This window comes from Octopus sinensis, linkage group LG28 (assembly GCF_006345805.1).
Source record: "Octopus sinensis linkage group LG28, ASM634580v1, whole genome shotgun sequence".
In the NCBI taxonomy this organism is placed as follows: domain Eukaryota; kingdom Metazoa; phylum Mollusca; class Cephalopoda; order Octopoda; family Octopodidae; genus Octopus; species Octopus sinensis.
The window spans coordinates 7,499,227-7,516,531 of record NC_043024.1 but is presented as its reverse complement, the minus strand read 5'-3'; the positions used below and the strand labels follow the sequence as shown (position 1 = coordinate 7,516,531).

Here is a 17,305-nt window from a genome sequence, read left to right as displayed (position 1 = left end):
ACATTGAGAGAAAGAACAAGAGAGAGAGAGAGAGAATTGCAGGAATAAAGATTTTTAAAATATTCCAATATAAGTTTGTTTGTTTTTTAATTTTTCATTTTGTTTTTTAATTTTTTTTATCGTTTTTATTTTTATTTTTTTAACAGTCAACTTTGAAGCTCTCCTCATTTCCATGGGTGTCATTGCTGGCCTCTGTCTTTTCTCCTGTATCCTCTGTATCTATTGCTGTTGTTGTCGCAAGAGCAAACGACTCAAGTAAGTAAAAGCTCTCTTTCCCATCGACAAAATCAGATTTTAAGCAGGTGTGGCAACGTGGTAAGAAGCCAGCTTCCCAAGGCGGCGAGCTGGCACAGACGTTAGCACACCGGGCGAAATGCTTAGCGGTATTTTATCTGCCGTTACGTTCTGAGTTCAAATTCCGCCGAGGTTGACTTTGCCTTTCATCCTTTCGGTGTCAATTAAATAACTACCAGTTACGCACTGGGCCCAGCTGGACGGGACGCCAGTCCATCGCAGCGTTACTCAAGAAACAGAAAGAAAGAATGAGAGAAAGTTGAGGCAAAAGAGTTCAACAGGGGTCGCCACCAACCCCTGCCAGAGCCTTGTGGAGCTTTAGGTGTTTTCGCTCAATAAACACACACAAGGACCGGTCTGGGAATCGAAACCGCGATCCTCCGACCAAGAGTCTGCTGCCCTAACCACTGGGCCATTGCGCCTCCACATTAGACAGGATTAGAAATTTGAAATTAGAAACACGAGGAACAAGATGCATAGAGTTTACATATTTAATTGGGGGGTGGTGTTATGAAGTTCTTACAGTTTCTAGTTGGTGATAATCTAATTATGTAAAGGACTATTTCATTCTTTTCAAAAATCTTCAGCATGATTAAAATCTGTAACTTATCTATTGTTATTCTTTCCACTTATTGTTGTTGTTACTATCATTGTCAATAGGTATATGGCTGATGAAGTAAAGTTTGAAAGACAAAAGGAAGAACGCCGAATAAAATCTGATGAGAGGTAAGGAAAAATCAAACACTCAATTATCCTTAATGTCAAATCATCCACTGAAGAATTCTATGAGAGAATGTTCTAAGGAGCAGTCATTGAAGGGATTTGGTACTGTTAAGCCAATGACACTCATTTACTGTATACAACACTTGCTGGGTGCTCAACTGCTTACAGCAGTAAACTGACCACACATACTCAGAGTGCTTCGTATTTTACATAAAATACACGCTTAAGTTTTTCAGGGGTGAGATAGATAGGCCCAAAAAAAACCTCTAGAAGGGCAAACATTTTTAACAAAAATTTGTGCTCTTGTTTTTCCGTCAACTGACCTTTGGCACAAAATGGATTCAAGTGAAAAAATATTCTGACTTTATTGTGGTTTGGTGGCTTACATGCATGGATAACCATAAGAGCTATGCCAGTGGAGTGCAAATTCCTGGTAAGGCCTCCCATACTGGACAGGTCAAAGGATTGGCGCCGGACAAATACAGACCACATCTTCTCAGGGTTAAAATGGATCTGCATAGGACCAACACTGCTACTTAGAAAAATCAAAGTTACAGAAACATCGACGACAGTTGAAAACCAACAAGACCTGGGAAGAGGCCTTTCCTCAGGGGGATTATTCTGGAGCCTTCCACTAGCTGTCCGTACAGTAGACCCTTTGGAATCTGTCCTGCATCCATTCGGCTGACATGACCTAGCCACCGAAGACGCCTCTCACAGAGTGATGTTTGCATACTGTACATGTTGGCACGGTCCAAAACCTCTGTGTTAGTGATCCTGTCCTGCCATTTGATAACACTCTTTTAGGTTTCCTTTGCTCCCTACTAAAGGAGTGTCCCTGACAGCTCAGAATCAAGAACAGTGGAGAAAAGTTGTTGATGGCTTCTGCTTCACAGAGAGTGAAAGTACATCCACACTTGAAAGCCCTGTCCATTTACACCTGTCTTTACTGTTGAGGTTTACTCTTTTACTTGTTTCAGTCATTTGACTGCGGCCATGCTGGAGCACCACCTTTAGTCGAGCAAATCGACCCCTCTTTTGCCGAACTGCTAAGTGACGGCGACGTAAACACACCAGCATCGGTTGTCAAGCGATGTTGTGGGAGACAAACACAGACACGCATACATATATACGACAGGCTTCTTTCAGTTTCCATCTACCAAATCCACTCACAAGGCATTGGTCGGCCCAAGGCTATAGTAGAAGACACTTACCCAAGGTCCCACGCAGTGGGACTGAACCCAGAACCATGTGGTTGGTAAGCAAGCTACTTACCACTCAGCCACTCCTGTGCCTATATATATATATAGATATATATATATATATACATATATACGACGGGCTTCTTTCAGTTTCCGTCTACCAAATCCACTCACAAGGCTTTGGTTGGCCCGGGGCTATAGTAGAAGACACTTGCCCAAGGTTCCACGCAGTGGGACTGAACCCGGAACCATGTGGTTGGTAAACAAGCTACTTACCACACAGCCACTCCTGTGCCTATACTGTTGAGGTTTACTGTGGGTCAACCTGATGAAGGCTAGATGTTAATTTTGGTTTTGTTTGTTGTTTCAGGAAACAAGAAAGGCAACAGAGGAATGACGAAATCAGGAAGAAATACGGTAAGTCACTTTGATGTCTTTGATTAATGATTGAGACAAAATGCTTAGAGGCATTTCTTCTGGTTCTCTAACTTTTCATGTTTTTATGTAACCCCACCCCCCCACACAAATTGTAAACTGTCCATGAAATTAGTAATTAAAACTCATTAATATTTTAATATAACATTAAGACGAAGGCAGTAAGCTGGCAGAAACGTTAGCACACCAGGCGAAATGCTTACTGATATTTTGTCTGTCTTTATGTTCTGAGTTCAAATTCCGCTGGGGTTGACTTTGCCTTTCATCCTTTCAGGGTCGATAAATTAAGTACCAGTTGTATACTGGGGTCGATCTAATCAACTGGCCCTCTCCCCCCAAAATTTGGAGCCTTGTGCCTAGAGTAGAAAAGAATATAACAGTGTTTATATAGCTGTAGTGTTTCTCAATCATTTTATGTCTATGGATCCCTCTGATTCCTATTTAATTCTATTGGATCCTCATGTTAAAAAAAATAAATCCTTTTATATTTTTATAATTAGATATTAGAAATAATGTAAAAAAATTGTTAAAATATTTTATGTATAGGCTGTGTGGTAAGTAGCTTGCTTACCAACCACATGGTTCAAGGTTCAGCATGACCACAGTCAAATGACTGAAACAAGTAAAAGAGAGTATATATTGTAAAAGTATAACTAATTTATTTCTCATAAACTTACCCAACAAAATCTTATGTGGACCCCTTTTGAGAACCACTGAATATGTTTTGCATGGCCGTTAATTCCAAGAGAATTCATTCTCAAATTATAATTACAAAAATTCATTGTTTTACTGCTCTCTACCAGGAATCATTATTGAAGGTAAGATGTTGTGCTGTGTCTAGCTTGTATGTATTTGTATCTATGTCTGTGTGCCTGTGTTTTATTATTTTATTCTATTTTGCACACATTGTCTATATTTCTTTCACATTTCCTTCGCCTCTGTCTCTCTCTCTCTCTCTCACTATGTAAGATGGTCATTGTAGCTTGCACGAAGTATTGTTGAACAGAACTAAAATAACAAAATAATGAAGATGGAGAGCTTATAACACCGCAGAAACAGGAAGTGAAGTTACCTTAATATATTTCAGGCCCCAAGGCCAGTCATCAGTGGACAGCTTAGTGAAGTGTGAGCCTGAACAGGTCTCCTCTCAACATTGCCTGATCCGTGTTGCCTCACACTTCCTTATTCGGTTTACTTCTTGACGAAGGGCGTCTGTGCCTGAAATATTAGAAAAGTTACTAAACTTCTGCAATTCAGTTGTGTGGATAGGGATATGTTTGATATTAGCATGTAAGTATGTGTTGCATGGTCAGGTCGTCTGCGACTAAACCGGCAACCCCACCAAGCTTGCTTGGTGAGGAGGGTATTTATTGGACACCCTACGGGATGAAAACCAAAACTCGTCAAAGGGCGGAAGAACTCTTGAGAGTCAACGGCCATCCAATAAATGCCTTAAGGCTGTATCATGCGCAGGGACATAGAAATAATCGGACTGAATACCCGATCGCACGGTAAAACCATTGGAAGTGAAGGACTCCTAGCCTTTGTTAGGGCATCCTTCTAGGAGAAGGTAACTCAGGTAACTGGGATAACTTCGACATAAAACCTGCGGTTCAGTGGTTACCGATGATGTTGACTTGTTCTTCTTTTTGGATTATGGCTGCTGTTGCTTAGTGAGTGGGATTGACTCAGTGCACAGCCTTTCTTCACTTTAAAAAAAAATCTTCTTGTACATGCATTGCACGATAATAACATTGATTAAGCTTAGTGCAATGGCCATACTCGATAACGAGGGGGCGGCCACCATATATATGTGTGTGTGTAATGTAATGTAAACTCACACAAACACACGTACGTATATGCTGGCACTTACAAGCACTCATGCATGTATCTGTATAAATTCACTTCATGAGGGGGGGGGGGGTATTTTGCTTTTGTGGTGTTTTTTGTTTGTCCTTCCTTCTCAGCACTTACATTGCGTTCTCAGTTTCTTGGTCACTTTCTATGTGTTTTGGCACAAATAAACACAATGACAGCATCATCAAATACATGTCCATAATAATGAAAAATTGAATTATACCATTTAGAAAAATTTTCCTAAGTTTTTCTAAATTGAATTTTTCCCTGAAAGTTTGGAATAATATTCCCTCATATTAATCAGTAATTAAATTAGCTGAAATGGCTAGGAGTTTTTTTTTTTTTTTGCTGCTAGTCAGTACAACAGTTATACACAAACACATACACACCCACATACTGGTATTTGATGGCATAAAATATACATATATACTTATAATATATGTCTAATGTGTGTGTGTGTATGTATATATATGTATGTATGTATTTTTTTTTATGGTAGTTTCAGCTCAGAGCTGCAGCCGTGCTGAGGCACCACCATTTTGCTAAAGGGAGCTTAATGTCTCTACCCTCATTTGCACCTCTTGCCGTGAGGTAGGTTTATCTAAGACTTTCGACAGAAAGAGATTCAGTTTTGAATTGAAAACGCCTACATCCATTTTGTGTAGGTCCCTCAGACTCTTTGGGAGAATATTGAAAAGCTGTAGACCCCTGAAATGCAGGCTGTTGCAGTAACTGGTCCTGAAGCGCAACGGAATTGCTAGGATTTTGTCACTGTGCAGTGTCAACCCATTCTGGCATTGGTCTAACTTTCAATGCCAAAATTCGGCACAATTCCTTCCTGGATCTTCCAGATGTATATTACTGCATACCTCTCCTGCCTTCGCTCCAGGGAGTAAAGTCTTAGCTGTTTCAGTTTTTCCCAGTAGCTGAGCTGTCTCAAGAAGATGATCTTTTTTGTGAAGTTTCGCTGAATTGCTTCAAGGTCTGCTGTTAATTTTACACTGTTGGGTGACCCTAACTGGGAGCAGTAGTCCAGATGGCTTAGGACAAATGTCCTCCAGAGGACCATCATAGTTTCCTTCCAGGATCCATCCAGCCAGTCGTCTGCACTTTGTAGCCATCCTGGTAATGTGCACTTGGAAAGAGGTATCATTGCTCATGTCAATACCCAGGTCCCTCACTGATTTAGGCTCTGGGATTGTAATGCCCTGTGGATCAGTGTACCCTGTAAGTTTTATATTCTATTGGATGCTGGTCACGCACGGCTTGGAATTATTCAGCATTAAACTGAATATTATTGTCCTCAGCTCATCTGTAAATTGAGTCCAAATCCTGCTGCAGGTGTGCAACATCGCTGGTGTTCTGTATTTTCTGTGAAACTTTCATATTGTATGCATAGCTAGCAAGGGTGGCTATCCAAGCAGCTGAGGGCATATCTGAGAGGGCCACTATGAAAAGTAGTTGTCCCAAGACAGTGCCCTGTGGAACACTGCTCACTGTTTTTGTTTTCTTTGAGGTGGATCCATTGGGCACTACTGCCAAGTTTTCCAGCTCTACTGAGATCACGCAGTTTGGGGCATATCATACCATGATCCACTTTATCAAAAGCTTTTACAAAGTCAAGCTATATTACGTCCACATTTGAGTTGTTGAGTAACTGCCTCAACACCCAGTCATAGTGCTATGAAAAATAATTGGGTCAGGCAGTTCCTGTCTGGCCAAAAGCCATGCTGGGTATCACTCAGCAAGTTGTTTTCTTCAAGGAATGCGATTATTTCCTCTCTGACTATCCATTCCATGACTTTGCTGATGTGTGAAGTCAGAGAGATAGGCCTATAGTTTTTGACACCTGCTCTGCTTCCTCCTTTATGGATTGGGCATATTATTCCCTCCTTCAGTTTGCTTGGCAGCCTGCCATTTGCAAAAAGAGCTCTGGAAGGGAATCTGTAGAGGTTTCGCCAGGGAACACTTACATGATTTTGAGGAGAATTGCTGGGAAACCATCAGGACCAGCAGTTGAGTTTGCATCCACCTCATCTATGGCTAGTAGTATATCTTTTTCACTAATGTCGGTGTAATCCACTGTAACCGCCTCGCCGGTTATAGGTGAGCCAGTAAAGAAATCCACTGGTTCATTCACTTATCTGTGTTCCAATGAGGTATACATATATATATATATAATATATATATATATATATACTAGCAGTATTGCCCGGATTTTTATTTTTCATACAATTTACACATGCTTGCACGCGTGGTGAACACAGTTCACGTCAAACAGCTGACTGAGTAAAGTTCACTATTCAATGCATGGGATAAGGCCTTAACAAACACATTATCGATTTTTGCACTTGCAAGATGAATTTCGGAACAGAAATAGCGCAGTTCAATTTTCATTCACCTTAACTTTAAGTGACCCATTTTTGGTGGTTCTATTATTTGTTGGCTAGGAGGAGATGTGCCGGGAAGTTAAACACACCGATACACACACAGACACACAAGTTGAGTTTTATATATATAGATATGCATTATGTTGTTTGACTTCTTTTCCATTTGTGTTTTTTGTTGTTCAAAAGAATAGTTCATATTCCATGTACTTGTACTGCGTATTTTTTTGTTGTACATGTTTCGTGACATCGTATGCCCACATATGCATATATATATATATATATATATTTATATACGTATAGATATGCATATATACATACGTACATGTACATACTTACATCTATCATCATCATCATCATCATCGTTTAACATCCATTTTCTGTGCTAGCACGGGCTGGACAGAAAATTTGCTAACATCCCCCTGGAGCCTGTTAGCAAATTTTCCATCCAACCCGTGCAAGCACGGAAAACGGACGTTAAACGATGATGATGATGATAGATGTAAGTATGTATATGTATGTATGTATATATGCATATATATATAATTTATATTATTGTATGATTGAATGCCACACATCCTCTTCCAAGTAAGTTTTATCTATCTATCTATCTATCTATATATATATATACATAATATATATATAATATATATATATTATATATATAATTATAATATATATTATATAATTATAATAAGGGTCTTTTGCAACAAGTTGCTTTGAGCAACTTGTTGCAAAGACCCTCATTGTTATAATTATATAAACTTTTACCGAATATGGTCCTTTTCCATACCGAAATACTACGAGGTGAAATTTGTTGATTTTATTAAACTAATTATATTTCACACTTTATCTATATTTATATATTTATATATATATATATAATATATATATATATATATATATATTAGCATAATATACCTCAATCATGATCGTGAAGCATAAATCAAAAAGTGCATGAACCAGTGACACCTGTTTATATAAAGTGAAATGAACCATGCATTTGTTTATTTATTTCTTGAATTTTTACCCTGTAAAGCAAATATCACACAAACCTATTGTTTCACAATTGTTTACAAACTGCCTTAGTTTTCATTCCTCCTCACTGCTATCTGACAGATGTATTACGTTTCACTAACATGGCTTTCCATTTAGTTCAAGGCTAAACCAATGAACCGTATCCATTACGTTTCTGTCTGTATCAGACGGTGTCATATTATGTATTTCACGCTTTTCGTGTCCTTTCTTTTTCCTTGGTTTCTTTTATTTTTGTTCACGCTGCTTCTTGCAATTTGTGGTACATGTTCAGTGTTGTGTCCACCAGAGCTTTGTGAGTGAATTTGGTCGACAAACTGAAAGCAGCTCTGCATAGGTGCAGGAGTGGCTGTGTGGTAAGTAGCTTGCTTACGAACCACATGGTTCCGGGTTCAGTCCCACTGCGTGACACCTTGGGCAAGTGTTTTCTACTATAGCCTCGGGTCGACCAAAGCCTTGTGAGTGGATTTGGTAGACGGAAACTGAAAGAAGCCCGTCGTATATATGTATATCTATTATATAAAATCCTTTCTGTCCGTGTGTGGTAAGTAGCTTGCTTACGAACCACATGGTTCTGGGTTCAGCCCCACTGCGTGGAACCTTGGGCAAATGTTTTCTACTATAGCCTCAGGCCAACCAAAGCCTTGTGAGTGGATTTGGTAGATGGAAACTGAAAGAAGCCCGTCATATATATGTATATCTATTATATAAAATCCATTCTGTCTGTCTGTCTGTGTGTCTTCTAGGATCTCGGGCATCCTCCATCCGTTTGCGTTCAAATTTGACATGTAGATACCGATAGTATCAGGGTGTGTATAAGTCTCGAAAAAACTACAAAAATCGATTCCAGGTGAGAATGCGATCGATAAAGCCGTAGGAACATGCATTTGTACGCACAAGTACATCAGCACTGTCCATTGGGCGGGGGCGGGGTGCTTGTATATATATATGTGTGTGTGTATTTAAAAAGGTTTTCACAAAGAATTCGGGATATAAACAATCTGTTTGAGGAAAGACTTTCTTAACTTGAAAATCATTAATTATACACCTGTATACAAGGCTGTTAACCTGTACGACATATGGGCACTCGGTGGGCCAAAAGGTGCCCAGTACAACAGAAGTAAGTTGGGCTGGTTTGATCCTCAAAGTTTCAGTGGCTGGTTTATAACCATAACCTTGCCTTATCTGAAAAACTGGCAAGAAAAGAAGTTTTGATTGGCGACAATTTAAGTTCACATTCTGCCAATAATCTATTCATTTCATGTTACTCTGTTTACCTGTAATACCTGTAATCTTTTTAATTCTGCCAATAATCTGTTCACTTCGTATCACTTTGTTTACCTGTAGTTTTTTTATTTGTCCCTGCAGCTAGTTGAATAGGTCCAATAGTGTGTTGTAGATAACTGTCCCTTTTCACCCCAATCGATGGGGTAAATAGGGTCAGTGGTTTTTTATTTTAAAAAATGGGTGTGCCAACGGATTTTGATAAAGTTTCAATGTGCGTCGGTAGGTTACCGGTAGGGACATAAATCCTACTAAATTAATCAGTAAAGGCTATTGTAGTCGCTTAGTAACATGCATTTGAACCTCAAAATTGTCCCTATTCACCTCGGATTATGGTAATCATCATCATTATCATCATCATCATCATCATCGTATAACGTCCGCTTTCCATGCTAGCATGGGTTGGACAGTTTGACTGTGGGCTGGCAGAAACGTTAGCACGCCAGGCGAAATACTTAGCAGTATTTCGTCTGCGCTATGTTGTAAGTTCAAATTCCGCCAAGGTCGACTTTGCCTTTTATCCTTTCGGGGTCGATTAAATAAGTACCAGTTATGCACTGGGGTCGATATAATTGACTTAATCCATTTGTCTATCCTTGTTTGTCCTCTTTGTGTTTAGCCCCTTGTGGGTAGTAAAGAAATAGGTTTGACTGTGGGCTGGCAAACCAGATGGTTGCACCAAGCTCCAGTCTTGATCTGGCAGAGTTTCTACAGCTGGATGCCCTTCCTAACGCCAACCACTCCGAGAGTGTAGTGGGTGCTTTTATGAGAAAAAAAAAAAACAAACATGATTCAAATGTTTTAAGAAAAAGTTTTCGGATTATATTAAATGCTTTCACTGTTTACAGCTTTTCAAACAGACATTATGGGGTAATCCATAAGTATAAATATGATTAGAATAATTTAATGAAATTATTTAAAAAAATTTTTTTTACCTTCTTTTATAGGTCTGGTGAAGGAGGAAAATCCTTACAGAAGATTTGATGCTTAAAAGAAACAAAACAGCTAAAATTTATGGAGACTCTCAGAGATCTGCAGACTAACCACCATTCTGAAAATTACACTAAAAGAGAGGAACTTCATCAATGATGGACTTAGCCATTAAAGGCTCTACACATAATTAACATGTTTTTCTACATTTATATTCAACTGTTTAATTCAATTATATTCTTATTATTTACTTTATTATACACATAAGAATGACTCTAATGTCTGGATGTCTGTCTGTGCATGTTCTGAGTGTTTTAAAAGTGTATTTGTTCGTGTAAAGGGAAGAAGAACCACATAGTGTCAGTATGTTTTGATTTTTAAAAAAGATATGTGTTTGTACGGATGTTTTTGTTTCATTTTCCATGTTAGGTTTGGGTTAGTAGAGGGAACCTTGAAGGGCATGAAATGTCTTAACATACAGCTGTTTCGGTGCCACTTATTTGGCATTACTGATTCGATGCTGACTTATTTGACATCAGACATCTTGGTGATTGGCTTTAATTTTTTTCGTCTCTCTCTTTTTCTCTGTGTGTGTGTGTGTGTGTGTCTGTGTCTGTGTGCGTGTAAAGGCATATTTTTTCTGTGTCTGAGGAGAGAGAAGTGTTTATGTCAGTCGTGTTTGATTAACAGATTGTAGTGTTTCTCTCTCTTTTCCTGTTCTCTTTTCCGGGTTCAATCCCACTGCGTGGCACCTTGAGCAAGTGTCTTCTACTATAGCCTTGGACCGACCAAAGCCTTGTGAATGGATTTGGTGGACAGAAACTGAAAGCAGCCCATCATGTATATGTATATATATATATACAACCCATGCTAGCATGGAAAGCGGACGCTAAACGATGATGATATATGTGAGTGTGTGTGTGTGTATATGTTGTGTGTCTGTGGCTATGTGGCAAGTAGCTTGCTTACCAACCACATGGTTCCGGGTTCAGTCCCACTGTGTGGCGCCTTGGGCAAGTGCCTTCTTCTATAGCCTCAGACCGACCAAAGCCCTGTGAGTGGATTTGGTAGACAGAAACCGAAAGAAGCCCTTCGTATATATGTATATCTATTATATAAAGTCCGTTCTGTCTGTCTGTGTGTCTGCCTTCTAGGATCTCCCTCCCTTTTTCTTTTTCTTCCCTTCCTTTCTCTTTCTCTCTATATATGCACATATTTCTATTTATGCGTATGAGGAGAGGAAATGTGTTTCAGTCAATCATATTCAATTGGTAAATTACAATCTCTCTCGTCTCCTTTCTCCTTCCATCCTTCTCTCTCTCTCCTTATATGGATATTCTTATATATGCCTGTCTTGTGCATGTATTTGCTTCCAGCTCCAAAAGGTACTGTTACCAAAAACTTCTTCAGCATCCAGTCAGCCTTGCCAAATCATCAGTATTCCAACAGCTGCCCCCAATCATCTCATCCTGAGCCTTGGAACTGTTGTGGTTTCGGCTCTTAAATTCCATTTTCCTACAGCTAATCACTCAAGACTGCAACCCTCGTTTTTATTACTGGATAGGTAAAATGAAAAAGAAAAAAAAAAAAAAAAGACCATGTTATGTTGTCTACAGAATACGAGACAGGTTAATGTCTATAAATACAATTTGATCACATGACTAATCACATGTTGCTTTCTGAACCTTGCTTGACCATTTTAAATCTCTACAATCTTTATCATATAGTAATAATAATAATAATAATAATAATAATAATAATAATAACAACAACAACAATAACAACAACAACAATGATAATAGTTATAGTAGTAGTAGTAATAATAATAATAATAGTAATAATAATAGTAACAGAAATAATAATAATAATAATAATAATTTCAAAAGATAGTGCTCATGGGAACTGCTCATATCCTACGCAAACTACTTTCTATGTAATCTCAAGTTTTAAAACAAATATAATTTTCGTATGTTTTTTTTTTTTAGACATTCACTAGTACAACGCTAAATACAAAACCAAATATATGGCACACTAGGCATAGCAACAACACGAACTTCCAACCTGTTGTCTCTTGAGGTCTCCGGGTGAGACTTGGAGCCAACTTGTACAAATATAAAGCAAATGTCAAACATAGAATAATAATAATAATAATAATAATAATAATAATGATAATAATAATAATAATAATAATAATAATAATAATCCTTTCTATTGGTGACACAAGGCCTGAAATTTTATGGAAGGGGACTAGTTGATTACATTGACCCCAGCATTTCACTGGTACTTAATTTAAACATCAATAAAAATATAACAAAAGGATATAAAAATAGAATTTAGAAAAATAAACAAATAGACTCCTCAATAGCGGAGCAGTCCACCTTGGGTAATTTGAGGGAAAGTTCCACGTGAAATGTCCTAGATTATTGTGGTCTGTCTCCAAGACTTAGTAAGTGCCATATTTCAGTTTCTTTTCTCCTACTTATGAAAGCCTAAACAGATTAAGTCCATTCAGCCATACCAGTCTTGCTATAATAATAATAATAATAATAATAATAATAATAAGATGGGCTACAGCAAATATTCTGCTCAATACCACAGATTTGCTTGTCAGTTGTTTGACCTTAACCAGTTGATTATGTTCCTTAGTGGCTGACGATATGTGCATCTCTGATCACGAGCAGAAGTAGTGGGGGAGCATCATAGCCGTGTGTTGAGAGGGATTCTTAGAGATTTGGATAATTCACCTTTGGAAACATGGGTGGTTTGTTCAACATCCTTAAACAACCCTTATTCAGGGACCTTTTGAGCAGGATGGGTTACTCGGCCAGAAGAAAATTCTAACTGGGCCCCCACCTGCAAGGTCATGCACTGTTTATCTCGATATGAGATCACCATGTCACGCACATATTGTTGTGATGCATGTGCCTGGTGTACCCTTATCAGATGGGTAGTCATGATGGGCTTCATATATTTTACCGCAGTGTCACTTTGATGGCATGCATTGCTCTCTCACTCAATAATAATAATCAGAAGAAGAAGAAGAGTAATAACAACATATATGTGTATATATATTATATATATATATATATATATATATATTATGATGATGTACATGATATATATGTATATATATATATATTTTTAGAGCCATGATACAACATTCATTTTCACTCCACATTCCTTTTAAAGAATATTTTGTTTTAAAGTTTATTTTAATTTTTCATGTTTCAAAAAAAAAAAAAAAGAAAAAGGAAAATGATAATACAGAACTATATAGTAGAATATGGTGGAGGTGAGGACAATTAAAAAAAAAAAAAACATTTTTATTAATTCAGATACTGAAAATTTTAAATTTAAAAAAATATATAAAATTGATGAGCATTTTTTTTACTCTGTAATTTAAAATTATAAGAATAAAATACATAATATTAACTGTTGTGATTTTTCAAACTTTTTGATGTTTTTATTGTATTTTTTTTCAGTAAAGTTTTTGATAATTATTGATTGATTGATTAATTGACTGATTGGTCATGTTTTCTCATTTGAAAAAAGTTTTAAAAACATATACATATGTATATATATATATATAATATATATATATATATATATACATATATAACAGGAAGGTTTCCGAAAATAAACAAAAGACGAAGGCAGGTGGAGTACAAACAAACAAATGTATTAGTATGGTGCTCAGGAATAGAAATAGAAAAAGTCTTTTACGTTTCGAGCCTACGCTCTTCGACAGAAGGATACACAGAAAAAAAACAAGGAGAGAAAAAGATGCGTGTAGGAGTTTACGAGATATCAATATATATGTATATATATATATATATATATATATATATATATATAACATCATCATCATCATCATCGTTTAACGTCCGTTCTCCATGCTAGCATGGGTTGGACGGTTCGACCGGGGTCTGGGAAGCCAGGAGGCTGCACCAGGCTCCAGTCAGATCTGGCAGTGTTTCTACAGCTGGATGCCCTTCCTAACGCCAACCACTCCGAGAGTGTAGTGGGTGCCTTTTACGTGCCACCTGCACAGGTGCCAGACGGGGCTGGCAACTGCCACGAGCGGATGGTGCTTTTTACGTGCCACTGGCACGAGGCCAGTCAGGTCGGCGCTGGCTGCAACCACATTCTGATGGTTCTCTTACATGCCACTGGCACTGGTATCACAGCTACAAATTCCATTGATGTTGATCAATTACGATTTTGATTTATATATATACATATAAAGGACGTACACACCTTCCCTCTACCCAATCCACTCACCACTCACAAGGTATTGATTGGCCATATCTGATAACACTTGCCCAAGGAGCTACACAATGGTGGCTATACCGAAACCTGAACCAGGAGACACGTAGTTGCAATATGATCTTCTTAACCACACAACCACACCTACCTTTAGTCATAGAGCGAAATAAAAACGTTTATCAGAACCTAAGTCCCTCTGACTACTATATATTTATCATCATCATCATCATCATCATCATCATCAATACACATTTTTATCTAAAGTAATCTAGTGTAAACAACCACTTGGTTGTTTACACTAGATTTCTGGTTTATTACTTGATCCGAAATAGTTTACTATACTAATAAATTACCTGACCTATTTTGGGGGAAAGAGAGACAAAGTGTGTGTGTGTGCATTTAGTGATGCATAATTACATACGTGACATAAGAAATTTTGTTTGAACAAAATACCCAGATTTACTCTCTCTCTCTCTTTTACTCTTTTACTCTTTTACTTGTTTCAGTCATTTGACTGCGGCCATGCTGGAGCACCGCCTTTAGTCGAGCAAATCGACCCCGGGACTTATTCTTTGTAAGCCCAGTACTTATTCTATCGGTTCTCTTTTGCCGAACCGCTAAGTGACGGGGACGTAAACACACCAGCATCGGTTGTCAAGCAATGCTAGGGGGACAAACACAGACACACAAGCACACACATACATATATATATATACATATATACGACAGACTTCTTTCAGTTTCCGTCTACCAAATCCACTCACAAGGCATTGGTCGGCCCGGGGCTATAGCAGAAGACACTTGCCCAAGATGCCACGCAGTGGGACTGAACCCGTAACCATGTGGTTGGTTAGCAAGCTACTTACCACACAGCCACGAGAATTTACTCTGGATTTGTTTACACACACACACACGATATAGCGTTTTTGCCATGAGTAGTAACTTTGGTAGTATATTTTAGCCACCATGGGTAAACACTCACTATCAATATTGATTTCAAATTTTGGCACAAGATCAGCAATTTTAGAACAGGGGGCAGGGCCAGGTCGATTACAGTGGCACTTATTTTATCAATCCCGGAAGGACAAAAGACAAAGTCGACCTCGGACAAATTTGAACTCAGAACGTAAAGACAGACAAGATGCCGCTAAGCATTTTGTCTGGCATGGAAACGATTTTGCCAGCTTGCTACCTCACTATCAATATAAAATATTGTATACATACATACATACATATATATACATATATATATGTCTACTAATGGCGATGCCCCAGCATGACCACAGCTTGTGAGCTGAAACCAGATGAAATGAAATATATATACATACATACATATATATATATATATATATATATATATATATATATCTTTAAATATAAAATTGAAGTTGTGTGTGTGAGGCTGTATAAATATTAGAGCATTTATAGATAGGTCTTACAGCTGTTTCTAGGATATCTTTATATATAAAAGTCAAGTTGTGTCTGTCTCCTACGATTTAGATTCCTAACTACTCCCACATTTTGCGGTGCAGTTTAACCAAAAGTGGGTATCTTATAGTCGTCATTCATATCGAGCCCTCCTGGGTATTAGTGCGCGTCTACGATGAGTCTATGATTTAAAAAAAAATTACCATCATTTTTCCGCATTTTTAATGATTTTTGCTCGGGTTATATAATGGAAGTAACTCTCTAAAAATGCTTATATAGTTATTTCCCTTACAAACCTGAGAAACGCCGGGCGATACTGCTAGTATATATATATTATGTGAATATTATATATCCTATATATATATATATATATATATATAGAGAGAGAGAGAGAGAGAGAGAGATACACAGAGTCAGGAACATATATATGTGTGTATGTATATATGCATGTGTGTGTATATAGACGTATAGTGTGTGTGTGTGTGTTGTGTGCGTGTGTGTGTGTGTAAATGTCAAATGATGAAAATGAGTGCTTAACAGTGGATTGGTGGATTTAATTTATGAATTAAGGCTACCATTGGTTGCATGCTAAGAAAAGTGGGAAAATATTCTAGCGTCCTAACAATTTTTCAAACCGATGACATGAAGAAAGGCGTTCATATATATATATATATATATATAAAGGGAAAGTTTACGAAAATAAACAAAAGACGAAGGCAGGTGGTGTACAAACAAGCAAATGTATTAGTATAGCGCTCAGGAATAGAAAAAAGTCTTTTATGTTTCGAGCCTATGCTCTTCGACAGAAAGATACGCAGAAAAAAAACAAGGAGAGAAAAAAAAATGCGTGTAAGAGCTAACGATCTATCATGGCGTATATATAATATATATATATATATATATATATATATATATATTATACATATATACATATAATATATATATATATGTATATATATACATACATATATATATATATATATATATATATATATATATATATATATATATATATATATATAGATATATATGACGTATATATATATTAAATACAACACATATATATATATACATATATGGTTAATGAGAGACGGAAGATGGAAAATATTTTATTAATTCCTACAATTGTTTCGATACATCTAGCATCGATCCCTCACGCGATGTATGCACAGACGCACATATATGTGCGCGCAGACACACACAGCTGCTTCTCTACCTTCCCTATCTGCTGTTTGTCAAGCTTAACGTTCTATTTATCTAAAACTGTTCCACGTGTGTGTGTGTCTGTCTGCCTGTCTCTCTGTGTGTGCGTCTATGTGCGTGTATGTGTGTGTGATGTATTGGCCTTCTATCAACTCTTATCATTTCCACCATCCCCTTACCACTATTTGTCAATTTCAATGTTCCTTTATCAGCTTCAACCTTTCATATAAACTCTCTCCATATCTTCCCTTTACTCTCTCT

At 37.5% G+C, this 17,305-nt stretch overlaps 1 protein-coding gene across 3 annotated transcripts in view; it reads left to right on the top strand.

Moving 5' to 3' along the window:
- Window positions 1-10,524, top strand: part of LOC115225896 (pituitary tumor-transforming gene 1 protein-interacting protein) — a 50,808-nt gene extending 40,284 nt beyond the window's left edge. For 2 of the 3 annotated variants that reach the window (XM_036514765.1, XM_036514767.1), the window contains 5 exons: window positions 147-255; window positions 955-1,020; window positions 2,590-2,636; window positions 3,458-3,472; window positions 10,165-10,524. In XM_036514765.1, coding sequence (XP_036370658.1) covers window positions 147-255; window positions 955-1,020; window positions 2,590-2,636; window positions 3,458-3,472; window positions 10,165-10,208 — 281 coding nt within the window. In that variant the 3' untranslated portion in view covers window positions 10,209-10,524. The remainder of the gene's footprint in view (window positions 1-146; window positions 256-954; window positions 1,021-2,589; window positions 2,637-3,457; window positions 3,473-10,164) is intronic. The other variant, XM_036514768.1, reaches the window with a different exon arrangement.
- Window positions 10,525-17,305: the final 6,781 nt, after the last annotated feature.